We start from the raw sequence: 27468 nt of genomic DNA on the forward strand, positions 1-27468 counted from the left end.
GTTTTGGGTAGGATGTTGCGACCCGCAGGGTTACTCTAGCTTTTTGTGTTTAACTTTGGTTTAAACCAGCATCTGCAGCTCTTTCCTACACATTTAAACCAGCATCTGCAGTTCCTTCCTACACATTGTTAGTTTAGTTGCGATTAGAGATACAGCACGGAAACAGGCCCTTCGGCCCACCGAGTCTGCACTGGCCGGCAATAATCCCATACACTTTAACTATCCTAAAAACTAGGGACAATTTACAATCTTTACCAAAGCCAATTAATCTATAAACCTGTCCGTCTTTGGAGTGAGGGAGGAAACCGGAGCACCCAGAGAAAACCACCGCGGTCACGGGGAGTACGTACAAACTCCATACATACACACCCGCAGTCAGGATCGAACCGGGGTCTTCGGCGCTGTGCCACAGTGTCAATTCTTTTTTGAGGTAAATCATTTTTCTTTTTTTTGCTTATAGACGAGGAGAAGACTGGAAAAGTCAAGGACTGCTTGGGAGATTGGCAATGAGCCATTATATCCTAGTGATCTGGAACAGTGCTGTGGAGACAACAGCTAAAGGCAAGTATTCCTCTCAGGCACAGTCAGTGCCGAGTTTGGATACCAGCCCCGATCTGGACTTCACCTTGATGGCAATAACGGAAACTGTAAAAAAAAAATGTACACTTGTAGGCAGCACATTGGTGCAGCGGTAGAGTTGCTGCCTTACAACGCCAGAGAACAGAGTTTGATCCCGACTATGGGTGCTGTCTATATGTTCTCCCAATGACAGCATTGGTGTCCCGGATCCGGGTACTCCAGATTCCTTCCACATTGCAAAAACATGCGGGTTTAGAGGTTAACTTTCCTCTGTAAATTGTCCCTCGCCTGTGGGATATAAAGGGCCCACCCACTTCCTAGCTGTATCTCTAAACAAATAAGACTAAACTAAGGAAGAGCGGTTTCAGGCACAAGTTGTAAGACTCTATGAATCACCAGCATTCCTCACACACACAGTAATACGACAATGACCCGTTAACTTGCTTTCTTAGTTGATCACAGTCAGTGATAAGTCCCCCATGCTTCAAGTAGCATCACTAAAATCTTTTATGTTCAACAGAAAGAATAGTCAGGTTCAAACCCATCCAGTGGAGGTCTCGTCCAACAATCCAGCTCTCTCAGCAATGCTCAGCGGACAGCCTACATTTTAAGCCCAGAATGTGACCTGGAGCTACATGTCAAGCAAAGGGGTTATGGGCCAGTCCCACTTAGGGGATTTTTTGGGTGGCTACAGGCGGCTGCTGCAAAATGTTCAGCATGTTGAAAGATTTACGGCTACAATGGTGACAATTTCTGCTGTTGTAGGTTGTCGCCAGGTGCAGTAGGAAAAATCCATTAAAACTAGTCCCTGGCAGTTGCCTAAGTGGGACAGGCCCATTAGCAATGAACCATGGCTCTGAGCAATACCCAGCTAGGAGTGGGCTTATAGATAAAGACCTAGGAACAGCATCTCATATTTCGCTTGGGCAGCTTACAATCCAATGGTATGAATATTGATTTATCTAGCTTCAAGTAACACCGGCATTCCCTCTCTCTCCATCCCTCCCCCACCTAAGTCGCACCAGCTTCTCGTTTTCACCCAACAAACAGCTAACAATGGCCCGTTTCCTTTATTGGAGTTACTTTTTTGCATATCTTTCATTCATTGTTCTTTATCTCGCTACATCATCGTCAACTATATCTCTCCTTTCCCGTTTTCACCCAACTAAGAAGGATCTCGAACCGAAATGTCACCCATTCCACTCCAGAGATGCTGCCTGTCCCGCTGAGTTACTCCAGCTTTTTTGAGTCTATCTTGGGATCAGCAACCATTGTTTTGTTCGGATCTAAAAAGATAATCAGGAGGTGTAGGTGGCAGTGGCTGGCAAGGGTGGTGGAGAAGGTAAAGGATATGGACGGTAGACACAAAATGCTGGAGTAACTCAGCGGGACAGGCAGCATCTCTGGTGAGAAGGAATGGGTGACGATTTGGGTCGAGACCCTTCTTCAAACTAGTTAGGGGAGCTCATTGTCAAATACATTCACACTTCAAACACCCCCACCCCCAAAATGAACAAGGAAGGAGGAACGCTTAAGACAAAGATACACACAGAATGCTGGTGTAACTGAGCGGGTCAGGCAGCATCTCAAGAGAAAAAGAATAGGTGATGCCTTGGGTAGGAACCCTTCCTCAGACTCTCATGAGGAACGCTAATAATTTACCCTGCCTCCTTCCTTTGAGATCTTTTTTAGAAACATAGAAAATAGGTGCAGGAGGAGGCCATTCAGCTCTTCGAGCCAGCACCACCATTCACTGTGATCATGGCTGATCGTCCCCAATCAATAACCCGTGCCTGCCTTCTCCCCATATCCCTAGATTCCACTAGCCCCTAGAGCTCTATCTAACTCTCTTTTATAAAAGAAACACAAAGTTAACTCTTTCAGAGTTAAATGTCTTTGCCTCCTTCCCCAGGGGAAATTATTTAATTTTGTAACATAGCTTTTTCCAATCATTGTCTCAATGACTATGTTTGGATTGTAATCACACCATCAATATGGGACTTACCAAGTCCGGAGGAGTGAATGGCCTTAACCAACTTCTTCATCTTCAGTAAGATGGTCTGATCTGCTTCCAGCGACTACAAAAAAAGAGCATAAATAGTCATAAACATGTTCAACAAAAATATATCAAGGAAGGCAGTAAAATGTGCTTAAATACTATACACCGACAGAAGCCTTCAAAAACAGCCACAAGTGAAAAAGAGTGAATTTTCATAGATTCACAAGTTATAGGAGCAGAATTGGGCCATTCGACCCATCGAGTCTACTCCACCATTCAATCGCGGCTGATCTATCTTTCCCTCTCAATCCCATTCTCCTGCCTTCTCCCCATAACCCCCGACACCCATACTAACCAAGAATCTGTCAATCTCCTTCATGGAGATATCCATTGGCAGCCTCCACAACCATATGTGGCAATGAATTCCACAGATTCACCACCCTCCGGCTAAAGAAATTGCTCCTCACCTCCTTTCTAAAGGCATGTCCTTTTATTCTGTGGCTACGACCTCTGGTCCTAGACACCCACTAGTGGAAACATCCTCTCCACATCCATTTTATGCACCATCACAAAAAAAGGGTGGAAAATTGTTGTTCAACAGCTCCTCAAACAAAAGGGTTTCTAACTTTATCAGTTCTGCAGAAGGGTCAGAATGTCCTACAAGTGGTTCAGCGACAAGAATTCAACAGAGACTAAACAAACTCTGCACAATCTGATCAGAAATGGTTGTATCTCATATCTTAATTGTCAGCGCTTTAATGACTGTGTCCATTTGCTGCTTGGCACAGAGGCTAATCTACAAGATTCCACATCTACTTTTAGCTACTTAGACTACTTCTGCTGTGACCATTTTTAATTTCACTCTGTGTGTAGGAAGGAACTGCAGATGCTGGTCTACACCAAAGATAGACACAAAATACTAGAGTAACTCAGCGGGTCAGGCAGCATCTCTGAAGAAAAGGAATAGGTGATGTTTCAGGTCGAGATCCTTCTTCTGTCTGAATCCAGCATTTTGTGTCTATCTAAAATTCACTCTCACTGGGATTAAATTTCCTCCAGAAGTTAGATATTTCAACTCGAATATTTCACGCAACTTTTCTCCATCACTTATCAGTGTTATCCAAAATTATTTTCTTTAGCTTCAAATTGAAACTCAAGTCCACAGTGCCAATTAGTTACTACTCTTCAAACTAAAAATTAGAATAGCTGCCTAATACCCCTGTCCCAAGGTGCGGGTTCATTCCAAGAGCTCTCCCGAGTTTAAAAAAAATCAAACTCGTGGTAAGCACGGAGCGTGAACGTGGCGGGTACGTCGGAGCTCGGGGACGTCTCTTAGCGTTAACGGCAGGTACTCGGGAAAATTCGCTAACGGCAGGTAAGCACGGGAAGACTCGTGAAGATTTTTCAACATGATGAAAAATGTCCACGAAAGCCCCGAGTACCGACGAGTGGCCATTATCGTAAATCTCCGAGTTCGAATCAAGGCAAACTCGGGAGAACTCTTGGAATGAACTCGTACCGTGGGACAGGGTATTGATGGCCAGAGTGTCAGTATTTGCTCTAATTTCCCTGTTAAATCGACAGCAACTTCAACAATTCGGTGCCAGAGTAGTTCATCATATAATCTCCAATATGGCTCAAAGAGATTGTGCACAAAGACTTGAAACAAAGAACCGCAGAAGCACAGTGACGACAATTTTTGCTGTCGTAGGTTGTCGCCAGGTGTTGTAGATGAATTCCATTAAAAATGAGTCCCTGACAGTCGCCTAAAGAGTCGCCTAAGTGGGACAGGCTCATAAGGGTGTCAGGAGTTGTGGGGAGAAGACAGGAGAACGGAGTTGAGCGGGAAAGATAGATAAGCCCATAAGTGATAGGAGCAAAATTAGGCCATTCGACGCACCAAGTCTGCCACTCCATTCAATCGTGGCTGATCTATCTCTCCGTCCATGGGCTGTTGGGCCGAATGGCCAAATTCTGCTCCTAGAATTTATGAACCTATGGTCAGCAACCTTTCTTGAGACTGCCATATTTGGGTTGAGGGTCACTGACATACACACAGGTAGGGTTTTCCGGCTTTGAAACCACACAACAGGTGTAATGAAAGAACAGATTTCTTTTCAGAATCAGGATAGTGTTTAACTCAGCGGGTCAGGCAGCATCTCCGGAGAAAATTTCCTCCAGAGGGTGCTGCCTGATTGGGTTAGGTTACACTAATTCTATCCTACACACTAGGGACGATTTACAGAAGCCAATTAACTTAGGGTAGCACAATGGTACAGCAGTAGAATTACTGCCTTGCAGAAAATGAAGATCCCCGAGAGAACCCAGGCAGGTTATGAGGAGAACTTCCAAACCGCGTATAGACAGCGCCCGTAATAATAATAATAATAAATTTTATTTATGGGCGCCTTTCAAGAGTCTCAAGGACACCTTACAAAAATTCAGCAGGTAGAGGAAAAACATGTAAGGGGAATGAAATAAATAGTAGAGACATGACTAGTACCATAGTCAGGATCGAACCCGGGTCTCTGACGCTGTAAGGCAGCAACTCTACCGCTGTGCACCATGTCTGAACTATTACCATCACAGCACGCATGTCACACAGATTTCTTCCCAAGTGGATCATTGCCGAACAAAAGTATTTTTGTAAAATTTTCTGAACATTAGGCGAGTTCACCGTGTTTATTACCAGACACTAACGTCGGTGTTTACAGTTCCTATATTTCCTGCTTCTTATTGCCCGTGGACTTTTTTAATGAAGCGACAGAAAGAAAAATGAAAGCAAAACCAGAAACTAAAAGCTCCAAATAGAATATAACTCAGCTCAAGAGAAAACATCTCACAAGGTGGACGTAACACACACACACATCCCTTCACACTTACCCATGTGTCCCTCTCACCAGACACCTACCAAACCTTTGTCCACACAATGATCGTGAAAATGGAAAAATGCTGATATTTGTACACTGTTTTAAGCCATTTGAGACTCCAATCTTCACATAAACGCTGATCGGGGTCACAATTAGACACAATACATTTCACTGATGAAGCTTCGGACGACATGATGATCATTTTCCATCTACTGGTAGGCTTCCAATTGGCATTGCCATCACCAATCCTACAAAGCTTGTGAGAGGGAATGATTGGGGATTTAAGGGACCAAATCACAAATACCGTGACTGCAGACGTTAGGTATCGTCACCTTCTGCCACACATGCGTTATCATCTTCCTCAAGATTCAAGTTTGTTCATAAGTTCGTAAGTGATAGGAGCAGAATTAGGCCCATCAAGTCTACGCCACCGTTCAATCAATCTTTCCCTCCTGACCCCATTCTCCTGCCTTCCGCCGTCCTTGAGGGATATCAACCCTGGTCTTGCCAATGATACCTACATTTTACAAATGAATACCAAAGAGCATCCTTGGCCACACAGACTCCCTGATCTCCAACGTTCCAACACGGCATTCATCTTAAAATCCCAGCCTACAGCTGAAACCAGGCGTAACAAGCGCATAAGGAGGTCTCGATGCCCCGACAATTGGAGAAGAAAATGGCATCCATGGTTCATTCTCCCGATTAAAATCCAGCAACCGTTATCAATCCCCGTCCCTCAGGGGTGAGACAGATAGGATAAATAGCCGCTATTTACTGTTTGAGCAGGGCCATTTTGAGTAGGTGCCCGAGTGCGGCACAGTGGCTGAGTTGCCGCCTTGCAGCCCGACACCCGGATCCGATCCTGACTTACGGGCGCTGTCTGTACAAAATGTGTACATTCTCCCACCCTGACCACGTGGAATTTCCCCTGGTGCTCCGGTGTCCTCCCACACTCCAAAGACGGACAGGTTTGTAGGCTAATTTGGCTTTGGTGAAGATTGTAAATTGTCCCTTGTGTGTAGGATAGTGCCTGTGTATGAGGATCACTGGTCGGTGGGGACTAGGTGGGCCGAGAACTGTATCTCTAAACTAAACAATAATCTATGGAAAGTAATGAGTCAGTCAAGGCATGCTGGAGTAAAAGGGGAAGAGGAGCAAAATAATAAATAGGCAAACTATTGTTGCCAGCATGTAGATAAAGAATTACTGGCAGCAGCTTATTGCATCAACTTGGACTCCATCCAGGCTTTTACAGAAACAATACAGAGCTTGCTTTGTCATGCAGTCACTTTGGGTTTAAAAAGGCACTTGTTCTTAAACATAAGCTGCAGCCATTTTAATCTCCACACCCCCTCCCCCTCACCCTACCTCATGACACAGCAGTTTCCACCAGACCCCAAAGCCTTGCTCCTGCCCCAACTAGTTTTGCACAAAATCGTTCGATTGAAGCACTGAAGAGTTTTGGTGGTTACACCTAACTTAAGGGCCTGTCCCACGTGGCCGTCATTTGTGCGTAATTTACGCGACATCATTTACGCGTCACGACGCACGCGTGGTGACACGCACGTGATGTGCGCATGGTGCATGGTGACATAGGCAGTGACGCTCGGTTGCGCACGGCGCCCCAGGATTTTGGGGTGTACAAAATCTTTGCGCGCCATCAGCATGACGTGCAAATGACGGCCAAGTGGGACAGGCCCCTTACTCGAGCTCTACCAAAAGAGGTGGTTAGTATGTAGCTGATGGTCAATAACCAAAATAGTTATTGGTAGAAAAAAAAAAATCAGCAGAACGAGGTAAGATACAAGGAACTGCAGATGCTGGTTTACAAAAAAAGGTACAAAGTGCTGGAGTTGCCTCATTGTGTCAGACGGCATCTCTGGTGGAGTAGGGTCAGCAACATTTCAGATATGGGGGCAAAGCAGGAACGGGGTACTGATTTTGGATGATCAGCCATGATCGTATTGAATGGCGGAGCTGGTTCGAAGGGCCGAATGGCCTACTCCTGCACCTATTGTCTATGTTTCTTCAGACGGGTTTTGGATGGGGACAGGTGAGAAGAGACTCCTTTTGTCACCCATTTGTTTCCCTTTCATCTTAGCCTTTTTTCACTCATCTGCCAGTCGAAAGCCCCTTTCCTTTATCCACCAAGTACTTACCAGGCTAAGTCTTCCCCCCCCCCCCCCCCATCTCTTTCCCAGCTTTCTCTCCCACAACCCCCACCCCCCCCATCTCCCAACCACCATAATCAGTCTGAAGAAGGATCCAGTCCCTAAACGTCCCCTATCCACGTCAACCAGAGATGCTGCCTGACCTGCCAAGTTACTCCATATGCTCTACTTATAGGACATCGACCCCTCAGACACCAACAGTAAGAAACTATAAGCGTACCAGCACCTTTACATCTACAAAGAAAACATTATGTAGTAATATATGTAATGAATTTCCAAAGAGAATTGGACAGTCGTTTAAAGATTTGCTCGAGCATTGGTATAGAGAGCATGGGACCAAATTCCCTCAGAGCTGGCATGGATGGGCCAAATGGCCTCCTTCTGCATGGTACCATTCTGCAATGGTCGGTGTGGACTCGATGGGCCGAAGAGCCTGTTTTCCAACCCCGTAGTAAACTAAACACTCTGCAATAGTTCAGCTAAGATTTCACAGCTGAACTCGATACTGGGTTTCCCCACACCAACCAAACAAAAAACATCACCGTGGTTACCAGGTAGTGATGCCAGAACAGAAACCACATCCCTCCTGCAGTTTGGGACAGATAAGACTATGACCAGCCCCTCGACTGTGATTGCAAGCCTCCGACGGTAAAACCTGTGTGTGGGTTGGGCTGTGAATCCAGGTCAGACTGCCACATCTGGCAGCTATTTTATGCACCAGAGAAGCTTCAACTGGCAAATGTTTTTTTCTGCATTCCTCTGCCCCCTCTCCATTAGGCAGAAACCTACTCATTAAAATGGATAATTACATATTTTTAAGCAGCATACAATACTTCAGGAGGTTTTTTTTTAAATATTGAAAGCATTCAGGCACACAATATTTGGGGCATCTTGGTCGCCACAGATGTGATGGGCCGAAGGACACGTTTCTGAGTTGTCTGTCTCTTGTTCTCTAAAGGATGAATAGTAGAAGAGAACCAGCACAGAAATTGGGGCAGGGACTCTAACCCACGAACCTTTCAGCAAAGATAGACACAAAGTGCTGGAGTAACTCAGCGGGTCAGAGAGCATCTACAGACAGAATGAATGGGTGACGTTTCGGGTCACGACCCTTCGATTGGGCCATGACTAGCACAAGCCTTTCTGGCGGAGAAAATAAAAAAGGGGGATACATCTTTAAAAATGCGTTAAGATTATTTAAAGAGGAAATCGGAAAATATTTATTTCCCCCCCTTCACAAGATAAAGTTAAAAATCCAAATCACTCCTAGTGCAGATGGATGTTGGACGGAACATGGAATAGTACACCACGGAAACAACCCTTCAGCCAATCATTTCTGTGCCAACCACGATGCCAATTTAAATTACACATGGCTGCACGGTGGAGTTGTTGCCTGACAGGGCCAAAGACCCAGGCTCGGTTCTAACTGGAGGTAATGTGACTGCATGGGTTTTCTCCAGGTGCTCCGGTTTACCCACAGAGACAGACATATTTATTGGCCAACTATTCAAAATGGTGCAACTGTCTGGTAACTGATGGTGTGATTTTAATTAATTCTTTCATTTATTTGATCAATTTTAAAGCCAACATTGCTGCTGCCTGCACGTCCTCCCCCCTGCACATCATCGGCCCCCCTGCGCATACGCATGACCAGCACATCATCGGCCGCCCTGCGCATACACACTGCAACGGCAACTGGTGTTGGGCACTTTCTCCCTCGCTTTGAATTGTGGGAGATTTGGCCGCCATAAGATCTGCATATTAGTTACTATGCAACAAATAGCTGGAATAAACTTCCTGAAGATTTAAGACTTGCCTCAACCTTGACCACTTTTAAAACAAGACTGAAAACTTTTATGTTTACTTTAGCTTTCAGCTAAATCTTAACTACATTGCACTTTTAACTTTTGCACTTTTTATAATGCATTTTTAATTTTGCTTTTCTTTTCTTTTAGTTCTTCTATTTTATTTCATTTTATTATTTCATTTATTGTATGACATGTTTGTATGTGAAGCACTTTGAGTCTGCCTCGTGTATGAAATGTGCTATATAAATAAAGTTGCCTTGCCTTGCCTCGTGTGTAAGAAAGAACTGCAGATGCTGGTTTAGATCGAAGCTAGACACAAAATGCCAGAGTGACTCAGCTGGACAGGCAGCATCTCTGGAGAGAAGGAATGGGTGACGTTTCGGGTCGAGACCCTTCTTCAGACTGATCATGATCATGGAGGGCTCATGATAGATTTCCCAAATCTGAATGGTGTGGTACTTTTTAGAAATGCAAGCACGATCTCTTCTATCAGTACCTTGCAAGACATCAACACCAAACCAGCAAAGACAAAGCAACATTCATCAGTTTGCCCAGCTAGCAGAGAATCCTAATGAGAACCGTTTACCTTAAGACCAAGACACATAGAACTACAGATACTAGTTTATAAAAAAATGACACAAACTGCTGTACTTTAGTACTTTAGAGATACAGCGTGGAAACAGGCCCTTCAGCTCACCACCCCACACTGCGACACTTTACAGTTTTTACCAAAGCCAATTAACTTACAAACCTGTACGTCTTTGGAGTGTGGGAGAAAACCGGAGCACCCGGAGAAAACCGGAGCTCCCGATGAAAACCGGAGCACCCGGAGAAAACCCATGCGATTACAGGGAGAATGTATAAACTTCATACAGGCAGTACCCGTAGTAAGAATCGAACCGGGGTTGCTGGCTGTGTAAAGAAGCAACTCTAACGCTGCCCCACTGTGCTGCCCCTGCTGCAGTAGCTCAGCGGGTCAGGCAGTATATCTGGAGAACACGGATAGATGACATTTTGCATTAGGGCTCTTCTTCAGACTGACAGTTCAGGTCGGGACCCTTTTTCATTCTGAAGAAAGATCCCGACCGGAAACGTCACCTATCCACGTTCTCCATAGATGCTGCCTGACCTGCTGCACTACGACTTTATTTTTTTACCTCAAGATCAATGTCCCCTTGTCATTAATGTTCACGGGAAACTGGAACACTATTTGTAAACACAAACTTTTCGAATGGAATTTGAGCAAAAAAAAAAAAAAAAAAAAGAATGAAGTAAAAGAAAAGTCTTGGCAATGCAGCATGACTGATCTGTCAAGAGACCAGCAAATAATTTCCTGTACTACATGGTACAGTTGTATGAAAACCTTCGGGCCAGTACTGCAATCGACTTTTCACAATGAGTTGCACACATTTCATAAATGTAGAGTGTGATTTATTTTGATTTGATTTTTCCCTCCCCACTATTCCTTTAAAAGAGGAAATAAATCAGTGAGATTTGGAGTTAGTCATAGAGTCATAGATTAATACATTGTGGAAACAGGCCCTTCAGCCCAACTCGCCCAAACCAGCCAACAATATCCCAGCTACCCTTGTCCCATCTGCCTGCGCTTGGTCCATAACCCTTCAAACCCAGGCCCGTACGAAGCTTTTCAAAAAGGGGGGTGGCATGACAGGATTACAAAAAACTTAATGTGAAATAATGTGTGCGCTGCACACATCACGAGCGCGAAGCGTGAAGTCCCTCGATGCCGGGGTCCAGGGCCCGGGTTTTAGATGCTCTCTGATGCATTCCGAGCCTTGTTTTGGAGCATTTTTGCACCAAATTTATGACCAATATTTCAGAAATTAACAGGAATCTGAGGTAGCTTTTTCACACAAAGGGAGCTGGGTGTATGGAACGAGCTGCCAGAGGAGGTAGTTAAGGCTGGGACTATCCTAATGTTTAAGAGACATTTGGACACGTACATGGATAGGACAGATTTAGATGGATATGGGCCAAACGCGTGTGAGTGGGACTAGTGCAGATGGGACATGTTGGTCGGTGTGGGCAAGTTGGGCTGAAGGGCCTGTTTCCACACTGCATCATTCTATGACTAAAAAGTGAAGAAGAAAAATGCATATAGATAAGTAGAGCAGATTTGAAAGAGGAGTGAAATGTAAAGGCAGAGAGAGGTTTATGGGTGGAAAGGAACATAGGAAAGGAGGGGGGAGAGTGGGCTTGGGCAGATGGGTGAAGGGAAAATAGTCACAAAGTGCTGGAGTAACTCAGCGGGTCAGGTAGCATTTGCGGAGAATATGAATAGGCGATGTTTCGCAGAATGCTGGAGTAACTCAGCGAGTCAGGCAGCATCTGTGGAGAACATGGATAGGTGACATATCACAGAGTGCTGGAGTAACTCAGTGGGTCAGGCAGCATCTCTGGAGAAAAGGTATAGATTATAGTTCGGGTCAAGACCGTTCTTCAGTAATATTCATGATGTGCCATGCATAGACATTCCTGAATGTTACCCAAACCATCGTGAGCTACTTTGTTACAGTGCTTGCCCTCTCCTATAACGTCTCTGCTGCCTTGGGTAATGCAGGACAGGATACAAGCTTTGGGACATGGTGTGAAGCTGTTGCCGTTTGTCCCAGCCTGGTAAAAACCTGGATGGAGTGGATTTGGAGAGGATGGTTCCACTAGTGGGAGAGTCTAGGACCAGTGGCCACAGCCTCAGAATTAAAAGACATTCCTTTAGGAAGGAGATGAGCAGGACTTTCTTAAGTCAGAGGGTGGTGAAATGTGGAATTCATTGCCACAGACAGCTGTGGAGGTCAAGTCAATGGACATTTTTCAGGAGGAGATTGATAGATTCTTGATTGATAGGGGTGTCAGAGGTAATGGGGAGAAGGCAGGAGAATATGTTTGAGAGGGAAAGATAGAGTCATAGGGTGATACAGTGTGGAAACAGGCCCTTCGGCCCAGCATGTCCCATCTGCACTAGTCCCACCCAAAGATCTTATAGCGGAGCAAGATAGGCTACTCCTGCGAAATGCAATGGGCTGACGTGTAGTACGCTATGGAGGGGATCCTGGGCATTTTTCCACGCCCATTTTATTAACCTAAGCCTACCTGATCCGACCCGACTCGCAGTGTAATCAATGTTGCGGGGCAACAGTTTGTGTGGGTTAGATTCATAAATCTGTCATTTTATACTTCTTGTCAAGAATAAAATTTGACTCTGGTAATTGTCTTTTTTAATGTTTTTTAAATCATTTCTTTTTAAATGCCTCACAAGCAGTGTTTGAGTTGATTTTGTAGTAACCGGAACCTACCCGACTCGCAGGGTAATTGACATTGCGGGGGGAGTTTTTGTGCGTGATATAGGGTTAGATTCATAATTCTGTTAGTTCATAATTCTGTTAATTCTTGTTAAAGAATAAAATGTTTATAAACACACATACATGAAAATTATATAAATGTATATAATCATATAACACACACAATTATATTTCTTCTGGTCCAATAATGAACTTTATTTCAGACTAGACAAGGGACATTAAATAAGAAACATTGTAAATAAGAAACATTGTAAACCTCCCCGCAACTTCACACACACTAGGCCTTGTCCCCCCCGGCACTCCCTCGCCTGCCCCCTCACTACAATGTCTCCCCCCCTCCTATGCCCCTCTCCCTGCTGCCCCGGACCCCACACTCCCTCTCCCGCTGCCCCGGACCCCACACTCCCTCTCCCGCTGCCCCGGACCCCACACTCCCTCTCCCCTGGCCCCACACTCCCTCTCCCGCTGCCCCGGACCCCACACTCCCTCTCCCGCTGCCCCTGGCCCCACACTCCTTCTCCCGCTGCCCCGGACCCCACACTCCCTCTCCCGCTGCCCCGGACCCCACACTCCCTCTCCCGCTGCCCCGGACCCCACACTCCCTCTCCTCGCTGCCCCGGACCCCACACTCCCTCTCCCTCTCCCGCTGCCCCGGACCCCACACTCCCTCTCCTCGCTGCCCCGGACCCCACACTCCCTCTCCCTCTCCCGCTGCCCCGGACCCCACACTCCCTCTCCTCGCTGCCCCGGGCCGCGCACTCCCTCTCCCGCTGCGGATCCAATCTTTGGCCGGAAGCAAGTTGGCGGAGCAAGATGGCGGGGGCTGGTTGTTAAAATGAGTCATATAATCACCCATGAATCCGCCCATGAGCGTACTACACGTTTGCGTGAGAGTAACCCATCTTGCTTCGCTATAAGATCTTTGGTCCCACCTGCCCACGTTTGATCCATATCCCTCCGAACCTGTCCTATCCATGTACCTGTCTAACTGTTTCTTAAATGTTGCGATAGTCCCTGCCACAACTACCTCCTCTGGCAGCTTGTTCCATACACCTACCACCCTTTGTGTGAAAAACATACCCTTCAGATTCCTATTAAATCTTTTGCCCTTCACCTTAAACTTATGTCCTCTGCTCCTCGATTCACTTACTCTGGGCAAAAGACTCAACCATATCTATTCAAATCATGATTTTATACACCTCGATGAGATCATCCCTCAGCCTCCTGTGCTCCATGAAATAAGAGTTCCAGCCTACTCAACCTCTCCCTATAGCTCTGGCCCTCTAGTCCTGGCAACATCCTCATAAATCTTCACTGTACCCTTTCCAGTTTGATGACATCTTTCCTATGACATGGTGCCCAGAACTGAACACAATACTCTGAATGCAGCCTCACCAACTTCTTATGCAACTGTAACATGACCTCCCAACTTCTATACTCACCCGACCCGCTGAGTTACTCCAGCACTCTGAAACGTCACAGAACAGGGCAAGATTAGCGAGTTTGCTGATGATACAGAAGTGAGTGGTTTTGCATATAGTGAAGATGGTTGTGAAAGATTGCAGCAGGATCTGGATCAATTAGCCAGGTGGGCAGAGGAATGGTTGATGGTTGCATGGTTCCTTGAAGGTCGTGTCGCAGGTATATCAGGTGGTCAAAAAGTATTTTGCCACTTTGGCCCTCATCAGTCAGAGTATTGAGTATAGAAGTTGGGAGGTCATGTTGCAGTTGTATAAGACGTTGGTGAGACTGCATCTAGAATATTGTGTTCAGTTCTGGGCACAATGTTATAGGAAAGATGTCAAACTGAAAAGAGTACAGAGATCCCCATCCTGGATCAGTTCAATCAGGGTTTTGTCATCCACAAACTTGAGAAGCTTGACAGAGGTGTCTGTGGAGGTGCAGTCATTGGGTGTGAAGTGGTGATTGGAGTGGGGTGGGTGTAGAAGGGCCCAGTCTTTGCAGACTGAGGTCAGGCTGTGAGTGGGTGTGAAGTGGTTGGGTGGGGTGGGAAAGGTTCCACTCTTTTCATACTGGAGTCTTGCCTTAAGTAGGTGTGAAGTGGTGAATGGGAAGGAGAGGGTGCCGGGTCCATTCTTTGCAGACTGGGGTCTGGCTGTGTTTGTTGGGGAGGGGGTTTCAGGGTTACGTTTCTGATTTTCAAGCCTGCAGTAAAACTCATTCAGGTTTTTTCGTCAGCTGACGATTGTCCAAAGAGCGGGGGACTTTCCTCTTATAGCTGGTGATTTCTTGCATGCCCTCCAAACTGAAGAAGAATCACTAGCTGAGAACTTGCTACTCAACTTCTCAGAGTATCTTTCCTTGGCAGATCCGATTCCTCTTCTCAGCGCTTTATCGATAAGGCTATCTTTTCACTCTTTAACGATTAGGCTATCGGCTTGACGCATATTTGCCCCCAGCACTCCCCCGATCTCAAAATGGAAATGTTACATCTGTATATAATGATCCCATTAAAATGTGTATTTATGTCACAAACTATGGAATTCATGTTTTTCAGTATTGTCATCAAGGAAAAGAAAGCAGTTCTAATTGTTTGATATTATTTGATATTGTTTATTATTCATATGGAGGAGAAAATATAATAGCTCTAAAACCTACCTTAATTTTGCAATCTCAATCAGATAATTCCCCTTTCCCCTCCCCATCTCTCTCTCCTCTCCCTTCCCCTCTCTCTCTCCCCCTCCCCCCCTCACATCCCCCCTCTTTCCTGCAGGGGGGGGGGCGCGAATATGAAGGTGGCGCGGGCCCAGCGGGCGGGGGGAATGAAGGTGGCATGGGCCCAGCGGGGGTGGCGTGTGCCCAGCGGGGGTCAGCGAGGGTGGCGTGGACCCAGCAGGGGTCAGTGGGGGTGGCATGGGCCCAACAGGGGTGGCGTGAGCCCAGCGGGGATGGCGTGGACCCAGTGGGGGTGGCATGAGCTCAGTGGGGGTGGCGTGGACTCAGCGGGGGTGGCATGGACTCAGCGGGGGTGGCGTGGACTCAGCGGGGGTGGCGTGGACTCAGCGGGGGTGGCATGGACTCAGTGGGGGTGGCGTGGTCCCAGCGGGGGTCAGCGGGGGTGGTGTGGGGGGAAGATGGCTTGGGCCCCGGCAGCAGGGGGAGGCGAGGCAAGCGGGCTCCACCGCAGCGACGACTGGTGTTGGGGTTACAGCCGTTGGGTTCAGATTCAGCCACTCCCGCCCGGGGACGAGAGAACAGAGAACTGGCCGTTTCCAAAGTGGAAACGTTGATTTTTTTCTCGATTTTATTTTTTCGAATTTTTTTTTTTTTTTTTTTTTTGGGTGACTTTTTTCTTAAGGGAAAAAAGGGGGGTGCGGTCCCACCCAACGCACCCCCCCCCTTCAGACGGCCATGAAACCTGTCTAATCCATGTACCTGTCCAACTGTTTCTTAAACAATGGGATAGTCCCAGCCTCTACTACCTCCTCTGGCAGCTTGTTCCATACGTGTGAAAAAGTTATCCCTCGGATTCCTATTAAATCTTTTCCCCTTCACCTTGAACCCATGTCCTCGGGTCCTCAATTCCCCTACTCTGGGTAAAAGACTCTGTGCATCTACCCAATCTATTCCTCTCTTGACTGTGTACACAGGGAGCCAAGCTGAGAAAACTGCATGCCTTCAAATGTTATTCAGTTTGTGGTTAGGCCTGTTAAAGCATTAGTGTACGAGTTGAATCAGACTTAGTCTGTGGTAAACATGGAGACACAAAATCAAAATCAACTTTAGTAGGAAGTATCAAGTAGTAATTCAATACACAGATCGCAAATAATCTTTTTTTTTTTTAAATCAAATGTTGATTAGTTTTTCTGTTTATAACTGAAATGGAACCAGAATCCTTCAATGGGATTTACTGTTCCATTTAAGTAACTTGGAGAGGCTGGACATAAGGTCACGGTTAACTACAAAACTCAGTGCAAACCTACCAACTTTGAAGAATTAACAATAGAACACTAATTACATTGTGGTATTTTCTCACCCAAGTTTTTCCTGATGGGTATTATTTGATTTGATTTGAAGCAGGTTAGAATTACACCAACTAAATTACGTCAACCATGGATTAGTTGACAACATTCTCAACAGCAAGGCAGAAGGTGGAGTGAACCAATACTGATCTAGCTCGATGGTAAACTTGCTCCTTCCTCAACCGTGCCAGTTTTTATAATCAGCTATCAAGCGTATTTCAAAGGAAACGAAAACTACCCCAACTAATAGTCAATCGCCATCGAACAAAAGCAGATTATTCAGTAATGTCCTGCAGTATTACTTTGCTAATTTAATTAGTCAAACAGTTTTACGGAACATTCTCAAAATGGCACTCTACCGATGCAAGTCAAATTATTTTTCAAAACGCTTTGGTCTTTTTGGGATCTCGCTATGCAAGCTTCCCCCACTATTGCTTAGTTTAGAGATACAGCACGGAAACAGGCCTTCGGCCTACCGAGTCTGTACCATCCAGCGATCCCTACGCACACTAGGGACAATTTACATTTATACCAAGCCTGTACATCTTTGGAGTGTGGAACGAAACGGAAGATCTCGGAAAAACCTCACATCTAAAAAATACAACTGTGTAAATTTCTCCAAGTGTGCAATAGATACAAAAGGGAACTTTAGAGGGACATAAGTCATAGGAGCAGAATTAAGCCAATCGGCCTATCAAGTCGACGCCGCCATTTAATCATGGCTGATCTATCTTTCCCTCTCAACTCCACTCTCCTGCCATTTCTCCATAACCCCCGACACCCGTACTAATCAAGAATTTGTCAATCTCCGCCTTAAAGATCTCCCGCCTTAACTTGGCTTCCACAGCCATCTGTGGCAATGAATTCCACAGATTCACTACCCTCTGACTAAAGAAATTCCTTCTCGTCTCCATTCTAAAGTCTATGGTCTCCGGTCCCAGACTCTCCCACTAGTGGAAACATCCTCACCACATTCACTCTATCCAGGACATGGGCCATGCGTGAACAAATGAGACAAGCGGTGATGGGGCATCTGGGTCAGCATGGATGAGTTGGGCCGAATGGCTTGGTTATGTGCTGTGCCACTCGATGTTGAGAGTTTAGCATCTCTGTATCAACTCGAACTCATACCCCACTGTGAATATTGTGTATATTGGTAGAGTCTGCTTTTAAATATCCTCACCCTGTCACTTAGGGCCATTCAGTAAGAAACTGGACCAAGGAATTAAATATTTGGAAATTAAACAGCTCTGCTCTGTTCACATGCACCAGACAGGTGTGTCTGAGGTTTATTCCACTGTTTATCTGGAAAATAAATCGAGTGCAAAATGAAGGAGAGCTATAGGATTGAATGTGATGTTTAAGTGTGTATTACATAAGGGACTTCTTTCAGGCTTTCCGAATATGACTCACATCTCCCTTGTCCAAACCATCCTTCATCAACAGGCACCACTGAGATCATTGCCTGACTGGCTTAGCAGGAAAGGATTTTTTTTTTTTAATCTACATCCAAGCCAATTTCCACTGACCCACCAGTAGATCTGATGGAAAATCAACAACCAAACGCATTTATTCAGTCCCGTTTCATACACCGTTAAAACATCCCAAATATTTTCATGTGGATCAAACAATGGGAAATTATTGGCTTCAGTTCTGAGCCAGGAGAGGATATGCAACAACAAGAGAAACATAGAAACATAGAAAATAGGTGCAGGAATAGGCCATTCGGCCCTTCGAGCCTGCACCGCCATTCAATATGATCATGGCTGATCAACCATCTCAGTATCCTGTACCTGCCTTCTCTCCATACCCCCTGATCCCCTTAGCCACAAGGGCCACATCTAACTCCCTCTTAAATATAGCCAATGAACTGGCCTCAACTACCTTCTGTGGCAGAGAATTCCACAGATTCACCACTCTCTGTGTGAACATTTTTCTTCTCATCTCGGTCCTAAAAGACTTCCCCCTTACCCTTAAACTGTGACCCCTTGTTCTGGACTTCCCCAACATCGGGAACAATCTTCCTGCATCTAGCCTGTCCAACCTTAAGAATTTTGTACGTTTCTATAAGATCCCCCCTCAATCTTCTAAATTCTAGCGAGTACAAGCCGAGTCTATCCAGTCTTTCTTCATATGAAAGTCCTGCCATCCCAGGAATCAGTCTGGTGAACCTTCTCTGTACTCCCTCTATGGCAAGGCATCGCCATAGAACAAAGGCATCGGATAAGAAAAATATATTACAAAGCAGAGTCTTAAATAGGAAGATGCAGAAGCATCAAAGGAGGGGATCTGCGGATCCTGGAATCTTGAGCAAAACCTAAAGTGCTGGAGCAGCTCAGTGTTTAGTTTAGTTTGGAGATACAGCGAGGAAACAGGCCCTTCGGCCCACCGAGTCACCGCCGACCAGCGATCCCCACACCCTAGGACTTTCCTACACACATTAGGAACAATTTGCAATTACACCAAGCCCAATTAACCTATAAACCTGCACGTCTTTGGAGTGTGCGGGTACACCGTGAGTAAAACCCACGCAGGTCACGGGGGGAACATACAAACTCCGGTCAGGCAGCACCCGTGATCAAGATGGAAACCCGTGTCTCTGGCGCCGCAAGGCAACAACTCTACCGTTGCGCCACCGTGCCGCCCAGTGTGTTGGACAGCATCTGTGGAGGGAATGGACAGGGTCGGGACTCTCCTCCAGTACTTAGTATTTTGCTCAAGTCTGAACCGACTCTTGGTCCCGAACCAACATGTCACTTCCAAGGAGGGAGATGCATTGTTTGGGACCCAACCTATCCAATGGAAACACACCCTCCCCCTCCCAAGGGTCCAAATACTAATACAGCTTCTGCTTGTCTCCAAAGACTTCAGTACAGACCTGGGAGGTTTGTCGCTTGAGTGATCAGGAGTCAGAGAGAGATACTGCATGGATACTGCCCACCTAGTCCACACCGATCATCAGCCACCTCTTTACAGGAACCCCACATTTTATTCCACATTCACATTCTTATCAATTCTCCCTGATTCTACCACTCACCAACCTACACACTAGGAACAATTGACAATGGCCAATCAACTTGCATGTCTTTGGGATGTGGGAGGAAACTCAGACAGTGGCAGGAAGAACATGCAAACTCCACACAGACAGCAGAGGTCGGGATTGAACTCGGGTCTCTGGCGCTATGAGGCAGCGGCTCTACAAGTAGCACAACTGGTGCTGGACCTTCCTGAGGTGTTGCGCAGCGGCAGAGGCCTTCCCGAGATACCATGGCCGCCGATCCAGGGACCCACCCGGAGGACACGAAGGCTCGGCGGACCACAGAACCTGGAGGGAGCCAGAGGGGATTTTCACAAATGATTCCAGGAATGAGTGGGTTGGGATTGGATGAGCGTTTGACGGCACTGAGCGTCTACTCGCTGGAGTTTAGAAGGCTGAGGGTGGACCTCATTGAAACTTACAGAATAATGAAAGGCGTAGATAGAGTGGATGTGGAAAGGATGTTGGAAGAGCCTCAGAATTAAACAGAGGCCAGTTCATTGGCTATATTTAAGAGGGAGTTAGATGTGGCCCTTGTGGCTAACGGAATCAGGGGGTATGGAGAGAAGGCAGGTACAGGATACTGAGTTGGATGATCAGCCATGATCATATTGAATGGCGGTGCAGGCTCGAAGGGCCGAATGGCCTACTTCTGCACCTATTTTCTATGTTTCTAAAGGGCGATCTTTTAGAAAGGAGGTGAGGAGGAACTTCTTTAGTCAAAGGGTAGGTAATCTGTGGAACTCATTGCCACAAAGGGCTGTGGAGGCCAAGTCAGTGGATATGCTTAAGGCAGAGAAAGCCAAATTCTTGATTAGAACGGGTGTGAAGGGTTATGGGGATAAGGCAGGAAAATGGGATTAGGAGGCAGAGATCAGCCATGATTGAATGGCGGAGTAGACTTGATGGGCCGAATGGCCTAATTCTTTTGGAGTTGGAGCCGCTGGAGACATCAGCCACGTGGAGCAAGGACTGGTTGGAGTGTAAACAAGGGTAATTCGATCAACTTTCAAAAATTCAAGAGACATTCATTGAGCCCTATTTTTTAATGCTTCTGCTCTAAATGCCGACCATCTCATCGATAATGCAAACTTGTCATGCAGCAATTACGTACTCCCAAGAAGAGGAGCACTGCAACACATTTGCAAGATATGAGATGCAATTAAATCCTGATAAGCTTGCGAGGGCAAGACATGGTATAACTGTGGACATGGGAGGCAGAAATGTGTAGAGGTGCCCAAGTCTCCTTTTTAAAACATTATTTTTAAGTTTAGTTTAGAGATACAGCGTGGAAACAGGCCCTTTGGTCCACAGAGACTGCTCTGACCTGCGATCCCCGCACACCAACACTACCCTACACACACACTAGGGACAATTTACACGTAACACCAAGCCAATTAACCTACAAACCTGTACGTCTTTGGACTGTGGGAGGAAACCGAAGACCTTGAAGAAAACCCAAACAGGTCACGGGGAGAACGTACAAATTCCATCCAGCCAGCACCCGTAGTCAGGACCGAACCTGGGTCTCTGACACTGGGAGGCAGCAACTCTACCGCTGCTTCCCTCAGTTTCAGGGTAACTTTTAACATCCCTGTTTCTCTTAAAGATCTTGTGATTCACAGGCGGAAATATTCAGGCAAGGACAATTTTCTAACACTCCAACACATCCTTAACATTTCCACTCCAGTGAATATCTGCTGGCAATCCAGTTAAGGCTGGTTTCCAACATTCATGCAAGTCTTGAAGAAATTATTTGTGAAATAAGGGTAAATTCCATGGAGCAATTTCACTACCAGTCAGTTGGACGCCTGGACATTTCAATCACCATTCGGGCAAATATCAGCACAGACCTACAGGGAAGGAACGCAAGGATCTTCTACATTTCTATGCCAAGTAACTAACGTGAGAGGTGGTGACTGATATCCACAGAACAAGCTGGGAAATTCAGAATGAGTTCTCTAGCCACAGAAATTCCCCAAAACCTACCACATGAAAGCACACACAAGCAACCACCTGCAACCTCCGGGAACCGCACGGAAACCTAGGGTAGGGCGCAAAGTCTCCAGAGGTTTCCGTTCGGGTTTCCTAAGTGGGACAGGGGCTTAATGCCCCTGTCCCACTTAGGAAACCCGAACGGAAACCTCTGGAGACTTTGTGCCCCACCCAAGGTTTCCGTGCGGTTCCCGGAGGTTTTTGTCAGTCTCCCTACCTGCTTCCACTACCTGCAACCACAACAGCTGCGGCATTGTACTGCCTCAATTTGGCTCCTGATTTTTAGCTACACTTGACATTCCCTTCTATAATCATGTAGGGGGCGCTGTCCTGTGCACGGCTGCCCAGCCAGCAGCTGTCTGTCTTTTCATCTTTTTATTTTTTATTTTAGTTAGTTAAGTGTTTTGTTTGGAGGTCTAGACTTTTTTATGTGGGGGTGGGGGGGGGAGAAAGGGGAAACTACCTTTCAGGGTCCCTACCTGGTCGGAGAGGCAGCTTTTCTCCGGGCTGCAGCTTCGACCCGTCCTCGCGGCCTACCAGCGGGCCTGGAGCGGTGTTTCCTGTCGGGGACCGCCCAGAACCTCGGCTTTGGCGGCGGCACAGCGCTGGAGCGCTATCGCGGAGCGGGCGATGCCTTGCCCGGGTCGCCGCGCTGGAACTCCGGTGAGCTGAAGATCGCTGAGGAAAACATCGCGGAGCTGCGGGACTGTGGAGCAACCAGCTGCGGGCGGCGGCGCTGAACTTTACACCGGGAGCCTGGGATCTCTAGATGAGATCGCCAGTTGTGGAGCTCCAACCGGCGCGGCCTTGTTGGCTTTGGAAGCCACGGCCTCCAGTACGGAAGCGGCCATTCCAGGGTTCCCAAGCTGCTGAGAGGACTCTCCCGACGCCGGAGCGACATCACCCGGCGAGAACGGCCTGGAACATCGGGCCTCCGTAGAGACAACTGTGGAGGCCTCAATGGGCCCGACTATGGGTGAACTGGGGTTGGGGACTGGACTTTGTGCCTTCCCTCATGGTGGGAACCATTGTGGAGGGATGTTCTTTATGTTTAAAACTCTTATTAATGTTATGTCTGTATTCCTTCTTTATGTGCTGCAAAATGGCAACAAGCATTTCACTTCACTTCACTAAACCTAGGTGTATGTGAATGTGACCAATAAAATACCTTTGATACCTTTGAATCACGAAAGTTATTTTTAATAACTGTATTTCAAGGAAGTACTTAATTGGATGCAGTGGTTCCGTATCACCTGAGGTCTTTAAGGCAACTGAGACCCGGGTTCGATCCTAACTACAGGTGCTATTTTTTTTACAGAGTTTGGAGGTTCTCCTTGTGACCACATGGGATTTCTCCAGGAGCTCCAGTTTCCTCCCACATTCCACAGACGTGCAGGTTAATTGGTGTCTGGAAAATTGTCCCCAGGTGTGTTGGATGGAACTAGTGTCTGGGAGATTGCTGGTCGGCACGGACTCAGTGGGTCGAAGGGCCCCGTTTCCATGATGAATCTCTCAACTAAACAACAAAGTGCTTCCTTGAAGTCTAGTTATTACAAACAGCTTCAGGGCATGCAAGGTGCGGATACAACTCCGGAACTAACACATACTGGCACCAGATTGCTCACATAATATTGGGGAAAGTTGCCACATGCAGACTTGGCAGACCCAAATCAGCAGGTGTACCATATCCAATGTTAAATATCATTTAAATCATTTCCTTTAAGCTGCTTTAAATGCCCGTCATTTTTGACATTGAATGTGACAGCATTGCTAACTAATCAATAGTTTACCTTAGTTATAGTTTAGTTTAGAGACACAGCACGGAAGTAGGCCCTTCTGTGGTCCGCACCAACCAGCGATCCCCGCACACTAACACTATCCTACACATACTAGTGACAATTTACAATTATACCAAGCCAATTAACCTACAAACCAGTATGTGTTATCGTTATGGAGTTTTTTTTTTTTTTAAATAAGAAGGAACTGCAGATGCTGGTTTATACTCAAGATAGACACAAAGTACTGGAGTAACTCAGCGTTTAAGAAAGAACTGCAGATGCTAGAAAAATCGAAGGTAGACAAAAAAGCTGGAGAAACTCAGTGGGTGAGGCAGCATCTATGGAGCGAAGGAATATGCGGCATTTCGGGTCGAGACCCTTCTTCAGACTGGTGTCGGGAGGGGGAATAAAGGAAGAAATGGAGACAGCAGGCTGTGGGAGAGCTGGAGAACAACCACTGCTCTTGACATCGAGACAATATTTTATAGTGCCTAGGATTAAGGAGACTTAATAAAATTAATGCAAAGGGATAAATACCCCAACCAGCTGTAGCAATACAGGGCACAAACTAACATTGGAGTTGGTTTTGGGAAGCCGATCAACTTGTCTCAATGTCACTGAAGGTCAAAATTCTACGCCAAATAACATCAGCTCCTTCACCATGATCTTCCCGACTCAGCAACATCAGAAGTTTAGCTTGGAGATACAACACAGAAACCGAGCCTTCGGCCCACCGAGACCACACACTGACCAGTGATCCCCATAAACTACCACTATCCTACACACGAGGGACAATTTACAATTTTGAACCAAAGCCAATAAACCTATAAACCTGGACGTCTTTGGAGTGTGGGAGGAAACCGGAGCACCTGGAGAAAACCCACGTGGGCACGTGGAGAACATACAAACTCTGTACAGACAGTGGTCAGGGTCGAACTCGGGTCTCTGGCAGTAGTGAGACAGTAGTTCTACCATTGTGCCACCATGCCACCCCTAAAGGGGGAGGGGGGGGGGAATGTTCACAGATTATTGTACATTAGGGTCTACTAGCAATTCTACAGATAATGAGATAGTTCACAACCTCAGACACAAGAAAAACCATCTGGATTCAGGCAAGTAACTAGCTCCCAACAAACAAGTCACTGGCAATAATTATGACCAACAAAATTGCCCAGTCACGAGCCCTTGAGTTTTAACACACCATTGCCAAGCTACTAATCACCAACAATCCAAGGAGTTTCTTCACCCTAAACCTTCACCTTATCAACATTCCAAATAATAAAGCTATAAACGCAAGCCAAAGTTTAGGTATATTGTGTCTCATTCTCTGACTGCCCAAAATCTTTCATCCCTGATTGTAACTTCATTAACACTTGAAGTTTGATGATTAACTCATCTATTTTTTCAAAAGAAAAACCATTCCTTGCATCAACTGTGCACAATGGTGAGAGGGTGCACGGCAGATCCACTGAATGAGACATCTCCACCCGTCGGTTCTTCTCGAAGTCACACTGTGGGGGGATGATTTTTTTGTCTAATTGTAGTCCTGTAGGTCTGTGTCCAAGATGGCTGCCGTGAAGAGAGAGTGGACGCTGGCGCGCTTTGGCTGCCGCTGCTCTCTCTTCACACTGTGTTTTTGATTTTCTGTTTTTGGATTGAATTCTGTTTTTAATTTGTGTCTCTGTGATGTCTTTATTACTTGTTATATTCCGATTATATGTTATTCTGATTACTATGTAAGGTGTCCTTGAGATGTCTGAAAGGCGCCCATTAAATAAAATGTATTATTATTATATCATTACACCAACGCCTCTACTGCCTTAGAAGGCTTAGGAGGTTCGGCATGTCCCCAACAACTCTCACCAACTTCTACAGATGCGCCGTCAGCATTTTATCAGGATGCATCACAGCATTGTTTGGGAACAGCGCCATCCAAGACCACAAAAATTCGCAGAGAATTGTGGACGCAGCCCAGACCACCACACAAACCAACCTCCCTTCCATTGACTCCATTTACACCTCACACCGCCTGGGCAAGGCCACCAGCATAATCAAGGATGAGTCTCATCCCAGCCACTCCCTCCTCTCCCCTCTGGCAAGAGTTAGAGAAAACACACACCTCCAGATTCGGGGTGGCTTTCTTCCCAGCTCTCATCAGGCAACTGAACCATCCAACCAACAACTGGAGAGCTGTCCTGGGCTATTATATTCCTCATTAGAAACCCACTAACTTTAATCAGGGTTTCTATCTAATTCTATCTAAATCTTCTATCTTTCTATCTAATTATCTAAACCCTCTATCTTTAATCAGACTTCATATTGCACTATATGTTATTATCATGTATCTGTATATTGTGGATGGCTCGATTGTGATCTATTGCCTTTCCACTTGACTGGTTAGCACGCAACAAAAGCTTTTGGTACTTTGGTACACGTGACAATGAACTAAACTAAATCATCCTGACTAGGAACTTGCTTCCTTTCACTTGGGCAAAAATCTGGAACAACCTGCCCAAACCACTGGTGAGTAAACTCACAAGTACTGCAACCATTCAATATTTCCTACCGTGAGTTTCAATGGGCAATCAATACTGGCCTTGTTCTGCTTAAGGAGACACGTCATACGTCATGGAAACGGGTCATTCAGCCACCAAGTACACGTTTACACAAATCCTGCTTTTATTCTCCCCACACTTGTCATCATCTCTCCCGTGATTCTACAATTTCCCTGCACAGTTGAGGCAATTTACTGCCATCAATTATCCTCCAAGCTGCACATCTTTATGAAGTGGGAAGGAACTGCAGCACCTGGAAGCAGCCCATGCATTTACATCGATAACATGCAGACTTCACACAGTCAGCACTGCATGGATGCGCCACCACAGGAAGCATTTTATCGGGAGCCATCACAGCTTGGTTTTGGGAACAGCTCCATTCAAGACCGCAAGAAATCGCAGCGAATTGTGGACGCAGCCCAGACCATCAGACAAACCAGCCTCCCTTCCATCGACTCCATTCGTGCCTCACGCTGCCTCGGCAAGGCCAGCAGCATCAAAGATCTTTGAGCAGCATAATCAAGGGACGAGTCGCACCGTGGCCACTCCCTCTTCTCCCACTCCCATCGGGCAAAAGGTATAGAAGTGCAAAAACGCACACCTCTAGATTCCGGGACAGTTTCTTCCCAGCTGTTATCAGGCAACTGAACCATCCTACCAACAACGGTTGAGCAGTCCTGAGCAAAGATCTTATAGCTATAAGATCTTTGGTCCTGAGCTACTATCCACCTCATTACAGACCGTCGGACTATCTTTGATCGGACTTTTCCCTTTACACGCACATTGTGAACGTCACGATTGTAATCGTGTATAGCCTTTCCACTGACTGGTTAGCACGCAACAAAAGCTTTTCACTGTACCTTGGTACACGTGACAATAAACTAACCTGGACTGTCGTTCAGTATTGAGGCTGGGTGATCAGATTTGTGAAATAGCAGCTCAACTAGCTGGGACAGATCCTCGGTTTATTCGATTCATTTAGACTTGGCGCCTTGAACATAAATCTCCACACACCACCGCAAGCAAAATACCACGATTCCACCCAAAATGTACCTCTTGGATCAAACCTTTGCCCACCCATCCTCGTAGCTTAGTTTGTTAACATTTGATTACATTTTTTAAAAACTTTGCTTTATCACTTTAGTAGAAGATTTGAGTTTCCATTGCCACAGAAGGCTATGGAAGCCAACTCAATGGATATTTTTAAGGCAGAGATAGATAGATTCTTGATTAGTGCGGGTGTCGGTTGTTAATGGGGATAAGGCAGGAGAAAGGGGTTAGGAGGGAGAGATAGATCAGCCATGATTGAATGGCGGAGCAGACTTGATGGGCTGAATGGTCTAATTCTGCTCCTCTCCCTTATGAACTGA

The 27468-nt window shown here is 46.2% G+C and overlaps 1 protein-coding gene across 2 annotated transcripts in view; it reads right to left on the reverse strand.

Moving 5' to 3' along the window:
• Nucleotides 1-27468, reverse strand: part of LOC116988372 (arf-GAP with SH3 domain, ANK repeat and PH domain-containing protein 2-like) — an 83820-nt gene that overhangs the window by 54655 nt on the left and 1697 nt on the right. For both annotated transcript variants that reach the window (XM_033045029.1, XM_033045028.1), the window contains exon 2: nt 2585-2657. In XM_033045029.1, coding sequence (XP_032900920.1) covers nt 2585-2657 — 73 coding nt within the window. The remainder of the gene's footprint in view (nt 1-2584; nt 2658-27468) is intronic.

This window comes from Amblyraja radiata, chromosome 27, assembly GCF_010909765.2.
Source record: "Amblyraja radiata isolate CabotCenter1 chromosome 27, sAmbRad1.1.pri, whole genome shotgun sequence".
Taxonomy (NCBI): Eukaryota; Metazoa; Chordata; class Chondrichthyes; order Rajiformes; family Rajidae; genus Amblyraja; species Amblyraja radiata.